Source organism: Ctenopharyngodon idella, chromosome 20 (genome assembly GCF_019924925.1).
Source record: "Ctenopharyngodon idella isolate HZGC_01 chromosome 20, HZGC01, whole genome shotgun sequence".
Lineage (NCBI taxonomy): Eukaryota > Metazoa > Chordata > Actinopteri > Cypriniformes > Xenocyprididae > Ctenopharyngodon > Ctenopharyngodon idella.
The window spans coordinates 1,063,398-1,078,661 of NC_067239.1; the positions used below are offsets into that span (position 1 = coordinate 1,063,398).

Genomic DNA, 15,264 nt, shown 5'->3' on the forward strand with positions numbered 1-15,264 from the left:
TGATGAATAAATTAAAGTGAACACAATACTTCAATATGAGCTCTAAATGTAAATGTCTAGAGAGAAACATAATACAAATTCCAACAGATATCCATTACTTTTAATTCATTTTACAAAAAAAAAAGTAGCTTTAATCGCTCTGCTCCAAACCACTAAAATATGGAAATATATTATACTTTACTTCTGATCCCAGTGCAAAAAAATTGATGCTCGTCGTCAGTATTTTTGTCTTGTTTTCCAGTGCAACTGTACAAAGACTCTTAAATCAAGATGCATTTACTAGACAAAGTCTTGTTTTCTGTTAAACTGATCAAAATAAAGTGAGTTTATGATTAAAACAAGAAGAAATGTCTACCAGTGGGCTCAGAAAAATCCAAGTTTTCATAACTCATTGACAGATATTTGTTCTTGTTTTAAGTATAAACTCATTTTAATTTTTTAAGACTTAATTTTACATTTGCATTTCAAGTATCGAAGATGTTTAGATATTTGTATTGAAAAACAAGACAAAAATACTAATTAATACTAAAGATATACATGTTTTTGCAATGCATTATTTAATGTCATGACATTTCCTGCTCTGATTTAAGGCCTTAATTTGTGTAAGAGTGAATTAAGACCTGCAGAAACCAAGATGTATCATCAAAAACGCTAATTATGATGACATTTGGTTCAGAATAAATGCAATGCACATGTAAAAGAATATGAATCAGATTGCAAAGTTCACACATGAACAGTACTGTTTTAGAATCTGAATTGTGTTGGATTCGTCAAGCTCGATGCATGTAAACAGCCACTATAGCACGAGAGCTTGTCTTCAGACACGTTTAATCATGTCTGCAGAAACACGTCAGTTCCTCAGAGCACCTCATGATCACATACAGAGATTGTCCTGGACAATGAGGCGTACCTTAACCACTGGATTCAACATTTGCTCTGTGATTAAAACAATGTCAGCTACCCAGACCCGTAGGGATCCTTTTTACGTTCAGCATACATAAATATTTAAGAACACTTGAGCAAATTACATTGGCAATCTAAACAAAAAACCTGTCCCATATTCAGTTTACGGTTTTGGCATCAGTGTTCATTACTTGCGGCAGTGTCTCACAATCTCCATCGAGTCAAATAGTATGATATTATATAGATAGAAAAAAAACAATCACATAAAACCAAAGCCGGCCTGTCATTCCCATAACCCCACCTCCACCCTCCTTCATCAGCAGCACAGACAGATCAAAACGCTTCTCCTTCCTCCTGACGTAGTGTTGTTCGGTTCAGTTCATGTCCAGCTGCTCGAACAGCAATGTCTAGAGTCGTGTGTTGATCGTCGTGTCAGTTTGTCTTTCCCACCGAACTCGTGTCAGACGGCGATGAGTTTCTGTGTGTCCTCTCTGTCTGTACTGGGTTTCAGCACTTTGCTGGTGTCTTGTTTGGGCAGGCCGTACATGTAGATGGACACACACACCAGCATGGCTCCCGTGATGAACGTTGTCGCTGCAAAGACCAAAAGAGTAAATGAGTACACAATGCTCCTGTAAAACATCACTTTACAATAGGGTTCTGCTTGTTAACTAAAATGTACATAAACCCCACCCCGAGAACACACAACAAAGGGAGTGAGGCCATGTTGGGCTGCTTTAGAGAAGAGGAAGAGTTGTTGTAGTAGAGTGTTGTTGTCATGCTGTCATTTTACGCCGGACTGCTTCACAAACGAGGGTCAATTCAACACAAAAGATTAACATGACGGCACATGCTAGTGGATGAGTTGAATCAACTCCACAGCAACTACATAAATTTATCCACTAACCATTCAGAAACGTCTAAAAGTTGTAACTTCTTCCTGAGTCTCTCCATCAGTGTCGACTCCGGTTTGAACAATGTAAGGCTGAACACCGTTACTGACAATCCTCATTTTGGCTGCGTGAGATTCTCCAGCTTTGTTGTTGTTGAGCTGTTAAAGCTCCGCCCTCTTCTGGAAAACTTATATTACACATCTTGTGAAAGGGGCATAATAGGTCCCCTTTAATGATGCATTTTCACATGCTTCCTTAATTTATTTGTGTTATTTGCTTTAAATTAAACCCATTAAGGATTTTGAAAAAAATCGCATGCATTGTCGTGTTAACTTTGACAGCCCTAATTTCAACATTTTCTATTACATTATCAAAAGTTGTATCTGTTGTATATATTTTTAAGGTAAGAAACTACTGGAAAAACCATTGTTTTTTCATGCACTGCTCAATTTTGAGACTAGATTTCCCATAATCAAATACAGATGAAACTAAGGCTGCCCCTGACTAAAGATTTTTCTAGTCGACTAGTAGCTGTTTATTTAAGCCTTTTGTCGATTAATTATATTAATAATACATACTAAGAAGAATACTAAACCATAATGAGCGTTTAATATATATATAGGCGTAATATAGGCGCACTCAAGCTCATGCATAAAGCTTGCCGCACCGGCAAAAGTAATGATTATGAATATGAAAAAAAAATTAGTAAATTTTAATCATTTATTAATAAATTAGTGTTTTCTGAATCAGTGTTAGCTGCAAAGATGAAGTTGACGACGCTGCCTCACCATCTCTGCTGTATAGTAAATGTGCCTTTAGAGAGAAATGCACCTTTCATATAGATTACATAAACAGAGTATGTATTTTCAGTCATTTAAAATGGACATTTCAAGCTTTCTATAGATGTATTTCTCATGTCTGTGAGGGAAGTATATGCTGAGTTTCGGTTCATTTTTGTGACCGTTGGTTTTCTTTATTTTACAAAAGCACAACGTTTTCTTGTTATTCACACAAATAAAAGTGCAAATAGTTTCGAATGATGTTTTACTCTTATCTGTATGACCAAAAATGACGGAGTATTTTAAGTTGTTTCCGCTGTTATCAGTAAAAAAATACCAGTGATCGCGCAGGCGCCTTCATGTCTTCCAGTATACTTCAGCTTCACAAACACTTCAATATGCGCCTAATAATAGTGCTCATTTATCTAGAGCGAGCAGCCAAGTAAAGTTGCTACTACTTACTTTTTTCAAATGATAATCCATATTTGAGGGCAACGGATGATAAGTGAACTTTTGGATTTCCTGCCCGACATACTGCAATTACCATAAGGACCCGTCGTTAACGATCTGTCCCTCATGGACTGTGTGTTTTCGCCACAAGGTTTTTTTCTGCGAATAACAGACTAATAAAATTTTGGTCGACTAAGCGTCTTCTCATCGTCTAACGTTTAGTCAACTATTAGGGGGCAGCCCTAGATGAAACACATCATTAGCTCTTTATTTTGGTGAAGCACCAAAAAGCTTCCTGTCTTTATGCAGTTTCTCAGTCTGGAGGACCTGGTGGCAGCTTGACTGCAGGAACGACACACAGGCGGACGTGCCTCATAAAGACTCATGGCTCAATTCCTACAGAGATCGTCCAGCAGTCAGATCACCACTAGAGCGTCACTATATGCTGATGCTGAGCATCACAGTCATGTCTACTTCAGTTCTACTGCCTCCTGATCACAAGACGTCATGACTGAACGAGGCACTCACTGATCTGCAGGCCAAAGAGGACGACAGACGCCACAGTGGACAGCACGATCGCAGCGGCCGCTGAAAAGCCCTTCATGATGTTATCGGTGTATTTCACCACCACAGACGTGTACATTCCTCCCACACTCGCCAGAACTGCAGGCAGAAAGCAGACGAGAAACCAGTCAAACCACTTCATCAAGAGCATTACATTTACAATGACATATATGGTTTCTGTTTAAATTTACATGGGTAGGGCATTCTCTAAATTATATGACTGCAGGCATCAGAAATAAAGGTCATGCAGACATTACTCACAGACGACTAAACAGACCCAAGGCGTGTATCCGTAGAAGAAGCCTTTCTCCAAGACCTGGGCACCATCTGTCATGAAGACCCCTATGAGGGTCACGACGATTCCTGACAGGTACATCTGGATGTTTCGGATCCACAGAGAAGTGTCCGAACTCTTCAGGACCTTCTCAAAGTACACACCTGACCCAAAACAGAGAGTCACTAATGCTCCCTAATGTGAGAATCCATCAATAACATGACTGAACACACATACCTGCAAACCCGGAGCAGAGGACCGCGACGGCGATCGCCACAAAGCCCAGGAACGGGTTCTGCTCCACCTGAATCACACACATTAAACACTTTATTTTAAGATGCTTTGGCCTATATGACAGTCGACACTATATATCTATAACACTCCTGGATCCTACAGATTTCAGGCAGGCCAATAAATCAGCTCATATGTGGCCACTATTGATTTCAGTAAACGAGGCTTCATTATAAGAGTGCTCCAATTGATCACGCTAATCGTTATCAGCCAATAATAGCTTCATATAGTTTGATCAGTGGTCTCTATAAAGGCCGATCAGATGACGCAAAACTCACATGACAATTTTTCTATGTGCAGCTAAAATTCCTTCACTACATTCACAGGTCTGGCAGTTCTATCAGGTGTCTGAAAAGGACAATACATTTGCAACTTCTTTGTGGAGACATTGCAATGACAGCAAGAAACTAGGGCTGTGTGATTTTAATCCTCTCTAGAAGCCCAAAATTAAAGGATTAGTTCACTTTCAAATGAAAATTACCCCAAGCTTTACTCACCCTCAAGCCATCTTAGGTGTATATGACTTTCTTCTTTCTGATGAACACAATCTGAGTTATATTAACTATTCTGACGCATCCGAGCTTTATCATGGCAGTGACCAACGAGTATGGATCCGTGCATTTGGTCTTAAAGTGACAGCAGCCTAATAAACCTGCTGCCGTCGGTGTCATTAATCTTAATCAAACAACAAAAGACAAAGAGAAAATCACTCACTGCTTCTTAGTTGATTTAGTAGGATGAATCTATATTTAATTTATACAGTGAAGACTATGCAGTGTTGATTTTCATTTGATTACTTTCTGTTGGTAAAGAGTGTTCTATTATTTATTTTTATTAATTATTTTAAAGGAGTGCTGTATTTGTTCAGCTCTAAGCTGTTCCTAATCACATTTAAAAGAGGAAATGGTATATGTTGCACAGTTGCTTGCAAATAAATAATGAGTTGTCAATTCATGATACTTTCTCATCCCTTAATTTTTTTATACTTAAAATACATTGTAGTGAAGAATAGTTAAAGTCCCCTTGTAGTTAATAATTTTATCCCTTCATCTTTGATCACCAAAATGACATATTTAAAAATTTTTTCATGCCTTAAAATAGCTTGAATGTAATTCTACACCCTTGCCTCATTTAATATATGCGGATCTATGAATATGATAATTAGCCCCGCCTCAGAGATCCACTCGGTCAACTTACTGAGGTAAACGCTGCGCAATGGTATTGCTTTTTACAACGTCGGAAACAAAACGGTAAATAATATGATTAGCCTTTTGCTGGACTACATTATCAAACAGATAATAATGTGTTGCTAATGAAACTCCCTTGCTTCAGAGCGGTCATAGTTAATGATATGCTAAAGCCCACCCACACATTGATGTGATTGGTTACAAGGTAGTTTGTGACGTCACAGACACCAGCAATTTCAAACCACGTTTTTGAAACCATCTTTAGTTCACTGCAGTTTTAAAGAGAAAATACTCAGCAATGGTGTTGACTGATGAATTTGCACATGGTTTGTCTTAAAGCATATAAAACACACCACATAGACATATAAACAACATAAAAAACTTGATTTTCACCACAGGGGGGCTTTAAATAACCTCAGTGGGTCTATTTGAAACCTTCAATTTATTATGTAGTATTATTTATTTCAGTATCGGCCAATACTGATCCAGTGATTGGTAAATAGTGATGGGACCCAAAAACCCTGATCCGAGCACCCATACTTTATGTCATAACTTATTGAGCAGTTGAGCAGGTGTGCCTAATAAAGCGGCCGGTCAGTGTATGTAAATATGCACTTATTTAACGACAAAACAAGGCATTGTAGCTGCTGTGGAAAATACTAGTATATATAGTGTCGACTGACATAAGAAGCAATCGTTCTCCCCTCTGCCATGTTTAAAGTTTATGGCCCACACAACTCAGAAAATCAGGTATCAAAATTATCTCAGAGCTTCCCAGTAGTAAATATGACTTGAGATGGCGTTCATGTACAATTTTTGACTAGGAAACTCGTATTTACGATAATTCCGATAGCATGTGAAGGCAGCATCATAGCACTGCACAACGACACGAGCAACAGCAGGCCGCCGGCAGGGATTCGTACCTGAACTTTGGTGGACTGCGGCGGGGTCCACTGCACCAGCGTGACGCCTCCACACAGCATGAAGACCGAGAACCACTGCAGACGGCTCAGAGAGCGGCTCAGCATCAGCACCATGCACAGCGCCGTACAGGGGATCTTCAGCTGATACGTCACCTGACACACAGACAGAGTTAGACTGGAGCTGCAGGTCTGATTCGTGAAAAACACACCCATTCTCTAAGGGTAAAACTGGCAGAAAGGAATTATTCATGAGGAAAAGTGTGTTGGTCAACATGAAACAGTGTTCTGAGCCAAACAGGATATTCAACGAGAAAAACAGGTAGGACGGGACTACATACGACAGCTGCTTGACAAAATAAGAGGGACTGACGATGTCAGCTTTTTTTTAATTTGGACACTGATCAGTCGTTCACAATGAGAACAGGATCGTTAATACAAAAGCAAACAGAGCTGATTTTGACTTCAAACAGAGCTGAGAGTACTACAAACACTTTGAATTCAATTTGGAGTCTGACATTATTTACTCATGATTGTGTCGCTCCAATTCCTGTGGTTTTTGAAGAATCTTCACGCTGCTGTCTTCCATACAACAGCAGTTGATGAAGATCCAAAAAAAAAAGCACCTTAACAGTGTCATAAAGTATTATTCACACCCCTAAACTTCATGTTGAAATAAGTGAATTGTGGTCAGTAACTTAACATGTCAATCTGATGTCTTTTCCTGTCTAAAAGGGTGTTTTTTTGACCATAATAAAAGGCCCGTTCACACAAAGGATGATAACTGTAATAATGATAAATCATTGTGAATCAGCACAGAGAAACGCTTTCGTTGGAATCACTTTCAGAGCATTTTTTCCAGCTGATGAGTGATAAAAACATCAACAGCCAATCAGAATCCATCCTGCTTTAAAGCGCTTGAGCATTTAAATTGACCCTACAACACCATCTGATTGCCATGTAAAGTTACTGACCACAATTCACTTTGCTCATCAAAAAGTTTAGGCATGTGAAGTCTCAGATGTCACACACATCTGCCATAAGCCAAAGGGTTGGATACAAACCATTCTGGGAACTAAACTTCGTTTCCTAGCAGAGAGATAGAAACCTGTGCACCGCTGCCTGCTGGAAGTTTAAGTGAGTTTTGTGTGTAATAGGTATCAGACGCTCCGTGAGAGGACTGTATGAGTCTGTGTCCAACACACATCAGGGTCCAGATTAAAAAAGATGGATCGACATCATTGATGCCGTAAAAACACCACTGCTTCTCCTGTACAGAACTGAACATTTCAGAATTATGTGTACAAATGTAGAGTCTCAGCTAGTGACAGGCGCTTTTAAACACTACTTACTTAGTGAAGCTTTAAAACTTTACTGAATCATTTGTTTCAAACCAGTGACTCAAGGTGATGATACACGGGGCAACTTTTTGAGCAATGCTGCTTGGGCACTTTCCTATTGAGAATGAGCAACAAAAATCTGGACACTTTAGATAGGTCCAATTTTTTTCAGATCCTCCAATCAGAATGCTAGCAGCCGATCACGTGACCGGCTTGGATGAAGAAAATATTTGAAAAGTTTAAATAAAGTGCCTAACAAGTGTTTAATAATAAAGTAGTTATTGGGTTGGCAACAGATTTGCTCCTCGATTAGTTGCTGCCAACTGTCCGTTGCCCTAATTAGTTGCTCTGTGTCTCACCATGTTGCCCGTTGACCGCAAGATTGCTCAAAAAGTTGCCCCGTGTATCATCACCTTTAGAGCAAATATCAAACAGCCAAAGTCACAAGATTTCTGTAAACAAGGCTTTATTACGTCATAACAGTTTGGAAATTTCTGTGAACACATGATCCAGCGTTTCTCAGATGAGTTTGATTCATTTGTAGACATTTTTAAGGACGCGTTTGTATAATACAAAGGAGGAGTTGCAATTAAAACCAAGCTCTCCAAAGCACTACAATTTAATAAAATAATACATATTATACAGAAACGTCATATTTAATGTACAGCTGCACAGTTCTGGATAAACTGATAATCATGTTTTGTGTTTCAAACAGAGATCATATGATTTTCCCATGATTCTGAACAGACAACTAAAAGTAACGTAGTTTACTAGAGCGTCTGACAAAATGTTAACTGCTGCAGTCTGTTTAAAAAAAAAAAAAGTTTAATTTTTTTTTAATTGGTTGAATGAATGATTCAATGACTCACTTCACTTGCTTCATTACTGGACGAATCACGCTGCGTCCGAAATTGAATACTTCTCTAGTATATAGCACGTGAAAAACAGTATGCAAACAGAGTAGTATGTCTGAAATCATAGTATTCAAAAAACAGTAGGCGAAAAGTACTTGGATGACTTACTACTTCCGGTGAGATTCTGAAGTGCGCATATGATAGACACTTTACTATCCCATGAGGCCACGGGAGAGGATTTGTGAATGGAGTTGAAGGGATGTAACTGGCGCTGGTAGGTCATGTGACAGTAACAACATGGCAGATGTAGTACATCCAGATTTCATTCATACTACACGCATTCATACTATATAGAACAATCTTTTTCAACAGTCATGAAGTAAATTTAAATTCAAATGTAGCACCTACTTAGTACTTGATTTCGGATGCAGCTTCAGTGTTTCTAGACGAATCTCTTGAGTGAATGATTCAATGACAAGTACATTTTTTAACAGTCACTTGTCGCCACCTACTGGTGTAACAATGTAATTTTAAATATTGCAAGACAGAAATAATGATACTGAGACTGTTTGTGAAGCTGTTTCATATCTATATAGGATAACCGTTCCATCTGATAATCTATATATGATCACTGTTTTGATAGTATAAACTGTAGTTATTGAAATAGTATGAGTACATGATGACAGAATCTGTATTTCTCGAAGCACGGATGTTCATAATACCTGGTAGACAGCGGCGTCCAGGTTGCTCAAGGCCACGAAGGCCATGTTGTTCTGGATGGCGTACACCACCGATGGCACGCTCAGCTTCAGCAGCTCCTTGGGACTTCTGAAAATGTGTGTGACCACTGCTGTCCTACAGCGGCCCAGGTCTCCCGTCTCCCTGCGTCAGACAGCATCACACCAGATCAGACATGAGACATGAAGTTACAGCGGTCAGTGTCAGAGAGGTGAACACACACCTGACCAGCATCAGCAGACTCAGCAGCAGCTTGATGAGCTCAGCGAGGCACACCGCAGTGGTGGAGAAGTACAGGTCTGAGGACACGGTCCGGGTGTATCTGAGGGCCACAGTGTATGTGGCAGCGATCAGGGTCATGACAGTCAAGCAGTAGATCTTGAAGATCACACTCACTGACTCTGAGACACGAGAAACAGCATCAGCATCACTGCACAGCTTAGTCACACACCATCACCATTAACCACCTGCTTCTATCGGCTTGGTAAGTCATATAAAGTACAAGCAGCATGATATTATAAGTTGTTGCTGTGATTAATTAGAGTTAACATCACAGCTCGTTAGTGTGAGAATCAGTGCAGCTCACTTACCGCTCGCCATGATTGATTTCTGTCGGTTACACAGTAATGATAATAACAGTCGATCAGCTATCTTCTGATCAACACGTCTGTCTGCATTTCTGTTTCTAAGACGAATGGAGATTCCAAGCCACCGTCACAGAATCAGACGGGCACTTCCGGGTGCGCGCACACGCGAGGCGACATTTCATAATAAAAGTCGGTTTATTTTTAGGCCGATATTTCAAAATCAGAAAGAGCTTTATATACGTGTGCTTACACACACAAGGAATTCACCCTGGTATAACATAATTTACCTTGGTATATATTTCAACTGTACCTCAATGAATAAATGTACATAAAATTAAAATGTAATTGATATTATTTACTGAATTTTGTATTATATCAGTGTTGGTGAAGCTACCCATAATTTACAGTTAGCATGAAATCAAAATTAACCCTATTTATGTTTTCGCTTTGGTTCTATCTTTACAATGTGCAAAAAATTCAAAAATTTTATTACGAAATTTGTCACACTTGTAACACATTGCATGCGCACTTGAAGTGTACTTAAAATCTTAAAAGTATTTAAACTGTACTGGCGACATCAATGAAATAAGAGTTACCACTTAAGTGTAAGATGAATTCAGGTTGAATGGACATTTTTCCCCAGTCATCAGATTATTACACATTTTTAAGTTTCTTAGCACAGTTAAGTAAACTTTTAAAAAGTGCACTTAGTAATAATGTCAAATTAATGTTACTTAGTAGTATTTTTTTAAATCAGTGTTTGAATAGCCTTTTGTCATAAACATTTAAAGAATTATGCTTATTTTGATGTGTTGTCTAACTAACACACTAAAGCACATGTGAAATACTTTATTAGTATGTTAACTGTAGGGTGTCATTTTATATATTCTTAAATACAGTATGTTCAAAGACAACAGAAGTAATTCCTACTTAAGTGGGTCAAAAACACTCTTTAGTTAGGCTAAATGCATTTAATATAAATTTAAACAATAACACATTTCTGTGCAAAATATTAGTGTGATGAAAATGCAGTGATGGGATGTAACATGATTAGCTATAAAAGGGATGTTTTAGAGAGTCTCTCAAGAGTAAAGATGGGCAGAGCTGCGTAAAAAGATTGTGGAATACTTTAAAAACAATGTTCCTCAATGTCAAATTGTAAATTTGCAAATCTCATCATCTACAGTGCATAACATCATCAAAAGATTCAGAGAAACTGGAGAAATCTCGATGCCCGTGGTCTTCGGGCCCTCAGACGACACTGCATCACTCATCTTGATTGTGTCAATGACATTACTAAATGGGCCCAGGAATACTTCCAGAAACCACTGTCAGTAAACACAATCCGCCGTGCCATCTGCAGATGCCAACTAAAGCTCTATCATGTAAAAAGGAAGCCATATGTCGTGTCCTGTGGGTCAAGGCTCATTTAAAATGGACTGATTCAAAGTGGAAAAGTGTTCTATGGTCAGACGAGTCCAAATTTGACATTCTTGTTGGAAATCACGGACACCGTGTCATCCGGGCTAAAGAGGAGGGAGACCTTCCAGCGTGTTATCAGCGTTCAGTTCAAAATCCAGCATCTCTGATGGTATGGAGGTGCATAAGTACATACGGTATGGGCAGCTTGCATGTTTTGGAAGGCACTATGAATGTTGAAAGGTATATAAAGGTTTTAGAGCAACATTAAACGAAAAATACATCAAAGACAACCACAAACTCTTCAGCATCTGGAAACCTATATCAGGCAAGAATGGGACCAAATTCCAACACCAAAACTCCAGAAACTCATAACTTCGATGCCCAGACGTCTTCACACTGTTTTGAAAAGAAAAGGAGATGCTACACCATGGTAAACATGCCCCCGTCCCAACTATTTTGAGACCTGTAGCAGGCATCAAATTTGAAATGAGCTCATTTTGTGCATAAAATTGTAAAATTTCTCTGTTTAAACATTTGTTATGTTATCTATGTTCTATATACAGGTGCTGGTCATATAATTAGAATATCATCAAAAAGTTCATTTTTTTTATTATAAATTATTTTTAAAAATGAAACTTTCATATATTCTAGATTCCCTACATGTAAAGTAAAACATTTCAAAAGTTTTTTTTTTTAAATTTTGATGATTAGAGCGTACAGCTCATGAAAGTCCAAAATCCAGTATCTCAAAATATTAGAATATTTCCTAAGATCAATCAAAAAATGGATTTGCAAAACAGAAAAGTTCAAGTTCTTTAAAGTATGTTCTTTTGTGCACTCAATACTTGATCGGCAGGACATATTACAGCAAATGACTTGCTCCTAGCACAAATTACAGCATCAGTGAAGTGTGGCATGGAAGTGATCAGCCTGTGGCACTGCTGAGGCACTATTGAGCCTTCAGATCATCTGTATATTGTTGGATCGACTGTTTCTCATCTTTCTCTTGAAAATATCCCATAGATTCAGGTCAGGCATGTTGGCTGGCCAATAAAGCACAGTAATATCATGGTCAGCAAACCACTTGGAAGTGGTTTTTGCACTGTGGGCAGGTGCTAAAGTCCTGCTGGAAAAGGAAATCAGCATCTCCATAAAGCTTGTCAGCAGATGGAAGCATAAAGTGCTCCAAAATCTCCTGGAAGATGGCTGCATTGACTTTGCACTTGATAAAACACAATGGACCAACACCAGCAGACGTCACGGCCCCCCCAAATCATTACTGACTTCAGAAACTTCACACTAGACTTCAAGCAGCTTGGATTCTGTGCCTCTCCAGTCTTCCTTTAGACTCTGGGACCATGATTTCAACATGAAATGCAAAATTTACTTTTATCTGAAAAGAGGACTTTCGACCACTGTTCACTGTCCAGTTCTTTTTCTCCTTAGCCCAGGTAAGATGCTTCTGACGTTGTCTCTGGTTCAGAAGTGGCTTGGTAGTCCTTTTCCTGAAGATGTCTGAGTGTGGTGACTCTTGATGCGCTGACTCCGGCTTCATTCTACTCATTGTGAAGCTCTCCCAAGTGTTTGAATCGGCTTTACTTGACAGTATTCTCAAGCTTGCAGTCATCCCTGTTGCTTGTGCACCTTTGCCTACCCAATTTCTTCCTTCCAGTCAACTTTGCATTTAATATGCTTTGATACATCACTCTGTAAACAGCCACCCCATTCAGTAATGACCTTCTGTGACTTACTCTCTTTGTGGAGGGTGTCATTGATTGTCTCCTTGACCATTGCCAAGTCAGCAGTCTTCCCCATTAGTGTGGTTTCAAAGAACAAGAGATACCCGGAATTTATACTGTAGGGATGGTCATTTAATGAAACTCAAATGTAAATATTCTAATATTTTGAGATACTGGATTTTGGACTTTCATTAGCTGTACGCTCTAATCAACAAATTTACAAAAAAAAAAACTTTTTTTTTTACTTTACATGTAGGGAATCTAGAATATATGAAAGTTTCATTTTTTTTTAAATAATTTACAATAAAAAAATGAACTTTTTCACGATATTCTAATTATATGACCAGCACCTGTATATAAACAACCATTTAAATGCAAAATAAACATTCAAAAGGCATCATATTTACTATATTGTAAAACATTTTTTTTCATGGAGCATATATTAATTAATAGAGAATGAGAATGTGATGTCACGGCACATAGGACGGTGACGTAACTTACACGCTCATCTTAGCAGGATTCCGTTGGATCGAGTTCCATTGATTTTCTTTTCGTGATGCCTGGAAATTGATTCTATAATATATATATATATATTTTATTGTTATTGCCTGTAACTTCTTGTGATCCATGACAATAACAATCTATTAAAATAATAATAAAAAATAACTTAAATATTATAAAAATATGATAATGACTAGTCTACCTGCAATTATAATCACCCATATCTACAAGCTCCCATCACCGAACACAATAACCAGTCTATGACTCAGTAGGCTAACATATTTTTTTATTTTTTACAATGAAATTATTACAGTTATATTATATTATTTTAAACAATTTACATTTTTACAATTATAAGCATTAGAACTGTCAAAAGCAATAATAAACGTGGAGTGCAACCTTGGCAAGTATGACTGAGCTCTCGCAGTTTACAGGTTTGTGGGTTTGTAAATCTTGCACCCAGCTGCAGCAAAGTTGTTGATAAGCTTCTAATGACTTAATGGTAGATTACATTTAATATATTACACTTTAAAGAAAAAACCTGCAATTGGTTTATAAAATACGGAGGAATCATTATATATATATATATACACACACACACACACACACACACACACACACACACACACACACACACACATCAATTGAACCAATTGCTTTACAAAGTGATTCATTCTTCTGAAGCACTCGAAACACGCTGGCGACGCCTGCTGGTTAAAACTGTGTAACTGCAATGAGATCTCACAAAATAGAGATCCTTCTTGGAAAAAAAATAAGGAAAACACACAATTAAATGCAACATAAAATTCATAAATATAAACAAAAGTCATAATTTACTAGTCTGTAATACACTGTTTTTCATGGAGCGTATATTAATTATTTAGTTTATTATTTATTATTTTATTTAATTAAATTTAGACAAAATTAAATTGAAAGAAATTACAACACAATGGAAGGAAGTGGAAAGAAATGAACAGAAATAGGGAATAAGCAGATGGAAGCAGCTATAAGACTTTAATGAAGTTTCTGCACTAATCAGTAGAATGTAATTAGAGCTTGAGGAAGTCATTATGTCACACACTCCAGTACAGTAGGTGGCGCTAAACACATTTAACGATAGACTGAAACCCGCCAGAAAACTAAAAGAAGAAGAAGAGAGTTAGGCGGGGTTTATTTGTTGTTGACACCTGAGGCCTCCTGCGCATGCGCGTTCAGCATTCTGAGGAAAGTAAAACCGAAAGTAGAGCCATGATTCTTAAGAATGTAAAAACTGTCATAAATATCACATTACGCTAAGTTTATTTATCTGCTTCTGATATCATGTCACATTATTGAACACTGTTTTCTATCATAAATTTAAAGCTCGATATAGGGAGACGTGACGATAAGTTCATCTTCAGAGCAGGGGCGTGTCGAGAGGGGTGGCACCGCCCCCCTGCTGTCAACCTGACAATGCCCAACGCCATTGGATCAGAGCGCTGTCAATCACTCATTCGAGCAGAGCGCGGTAAATCTCTAGTTGATTTGCGGAGCGGACTCAGTCCCTGTGTTTTTAAACAGAAGGAGAGAGACACCACGACACGGCACTGTTTTTAGTATGTACACAATCAACTATATATTTTAAAATATCGCACTGCATGTTATTCTGATTACTTTCGTGTGACTGATCAAGCTAGTAGTTAGTAGTTTAGCAAACGTAACTTCAGACTATTGAATAGAAATGACTTATGAATTTTATTCAGCAGCAGTGCACACACCACATGAATAGAAAATAGATAAATATTACTTTATCTGTTGTTTATAAGACTAAAGGCACAATAAT

At 38.1% G+C, this 15,264-nt stretch overlaps 2 protein-coding genes across 5 annotated transcripts in view; one reads left to right on the forward strand and one right to left on the reverse strand.

Moving 5' to 3' along the window:
• Window positions 1-78: 78 nt before the first annotated feature.
• slc35a1 (solute carrier family 35 member A1) lies at window positions 79-9,952 on the reverse strand. Its single transcript, XM_051875010.1, has 8 exons — window positions 9,784-9,952; window positions 9,417-9,594; window positions 9,178-9,337; window positions 6,265-6,417; window positions 4,101-4,167; window positions 3,851-4,027; window positions 3,554-3,688; window positions 79-1,497 (listed from the first exon to the last, which is right to left on the reverse strand). Exons 1-8 carry the CDS (start codon window positions 9,791-9,793, stop codon window positions 1,364-1,366), a joined length of 1,014 nt encoding a protein of 337 aa, XP_051730970.1. The 5' UTR covers window positions 9,794-9,952; the 3' UTR covers window positions 79-1,363.
• A 4,699-nt stretch (window positions 9,953-14,651) lies between these two features.
• The window catches only part of LOC127502210 (NACHT, LRR and PYD domains-containing protein 12-like), a 113,056-nt gene continuing 112,443 nt past the window's right edge, over window positions 14,652-15,264 (forward strand). Inside the window, exon 1 of one of the 4 annotated variants that reach the window (XM_051874911.1) lies at window positions 14,652-14,733. The gene's annotated coding sequence lies outside the window, so the exon portion shown is untranslated. Of the gene's footprint in view, window positions 14,734-14,925; window positions 15,038-15,264 lie in introns of those variants that run through there. The other 3 variants (XM_051874918.1, XM_051874912.1, XM_051874917.1) reach the window with 3 other exon arrangements.

Excerpts from the sequence above, each read along its gene's own strand:
- slc35a1 (XM_051875010.1), bottom strand. Across the intron at positions 6,418-9,177 it reads TGGACGCCGCTGTCTACCAG|GTGACGTATCAGCTGAAGAT; the intron begins GTATTATGAACA and ends TCTGTGTGTCAG. Across the intron at positions 4,028-4,100 it reads CCTCTGCTCCGGGTTTGCAG|GTGTGTACTTTGAGAAGGTC; the intron begins GTATGTGTGTTC and ends GTTTTGGGTCAG.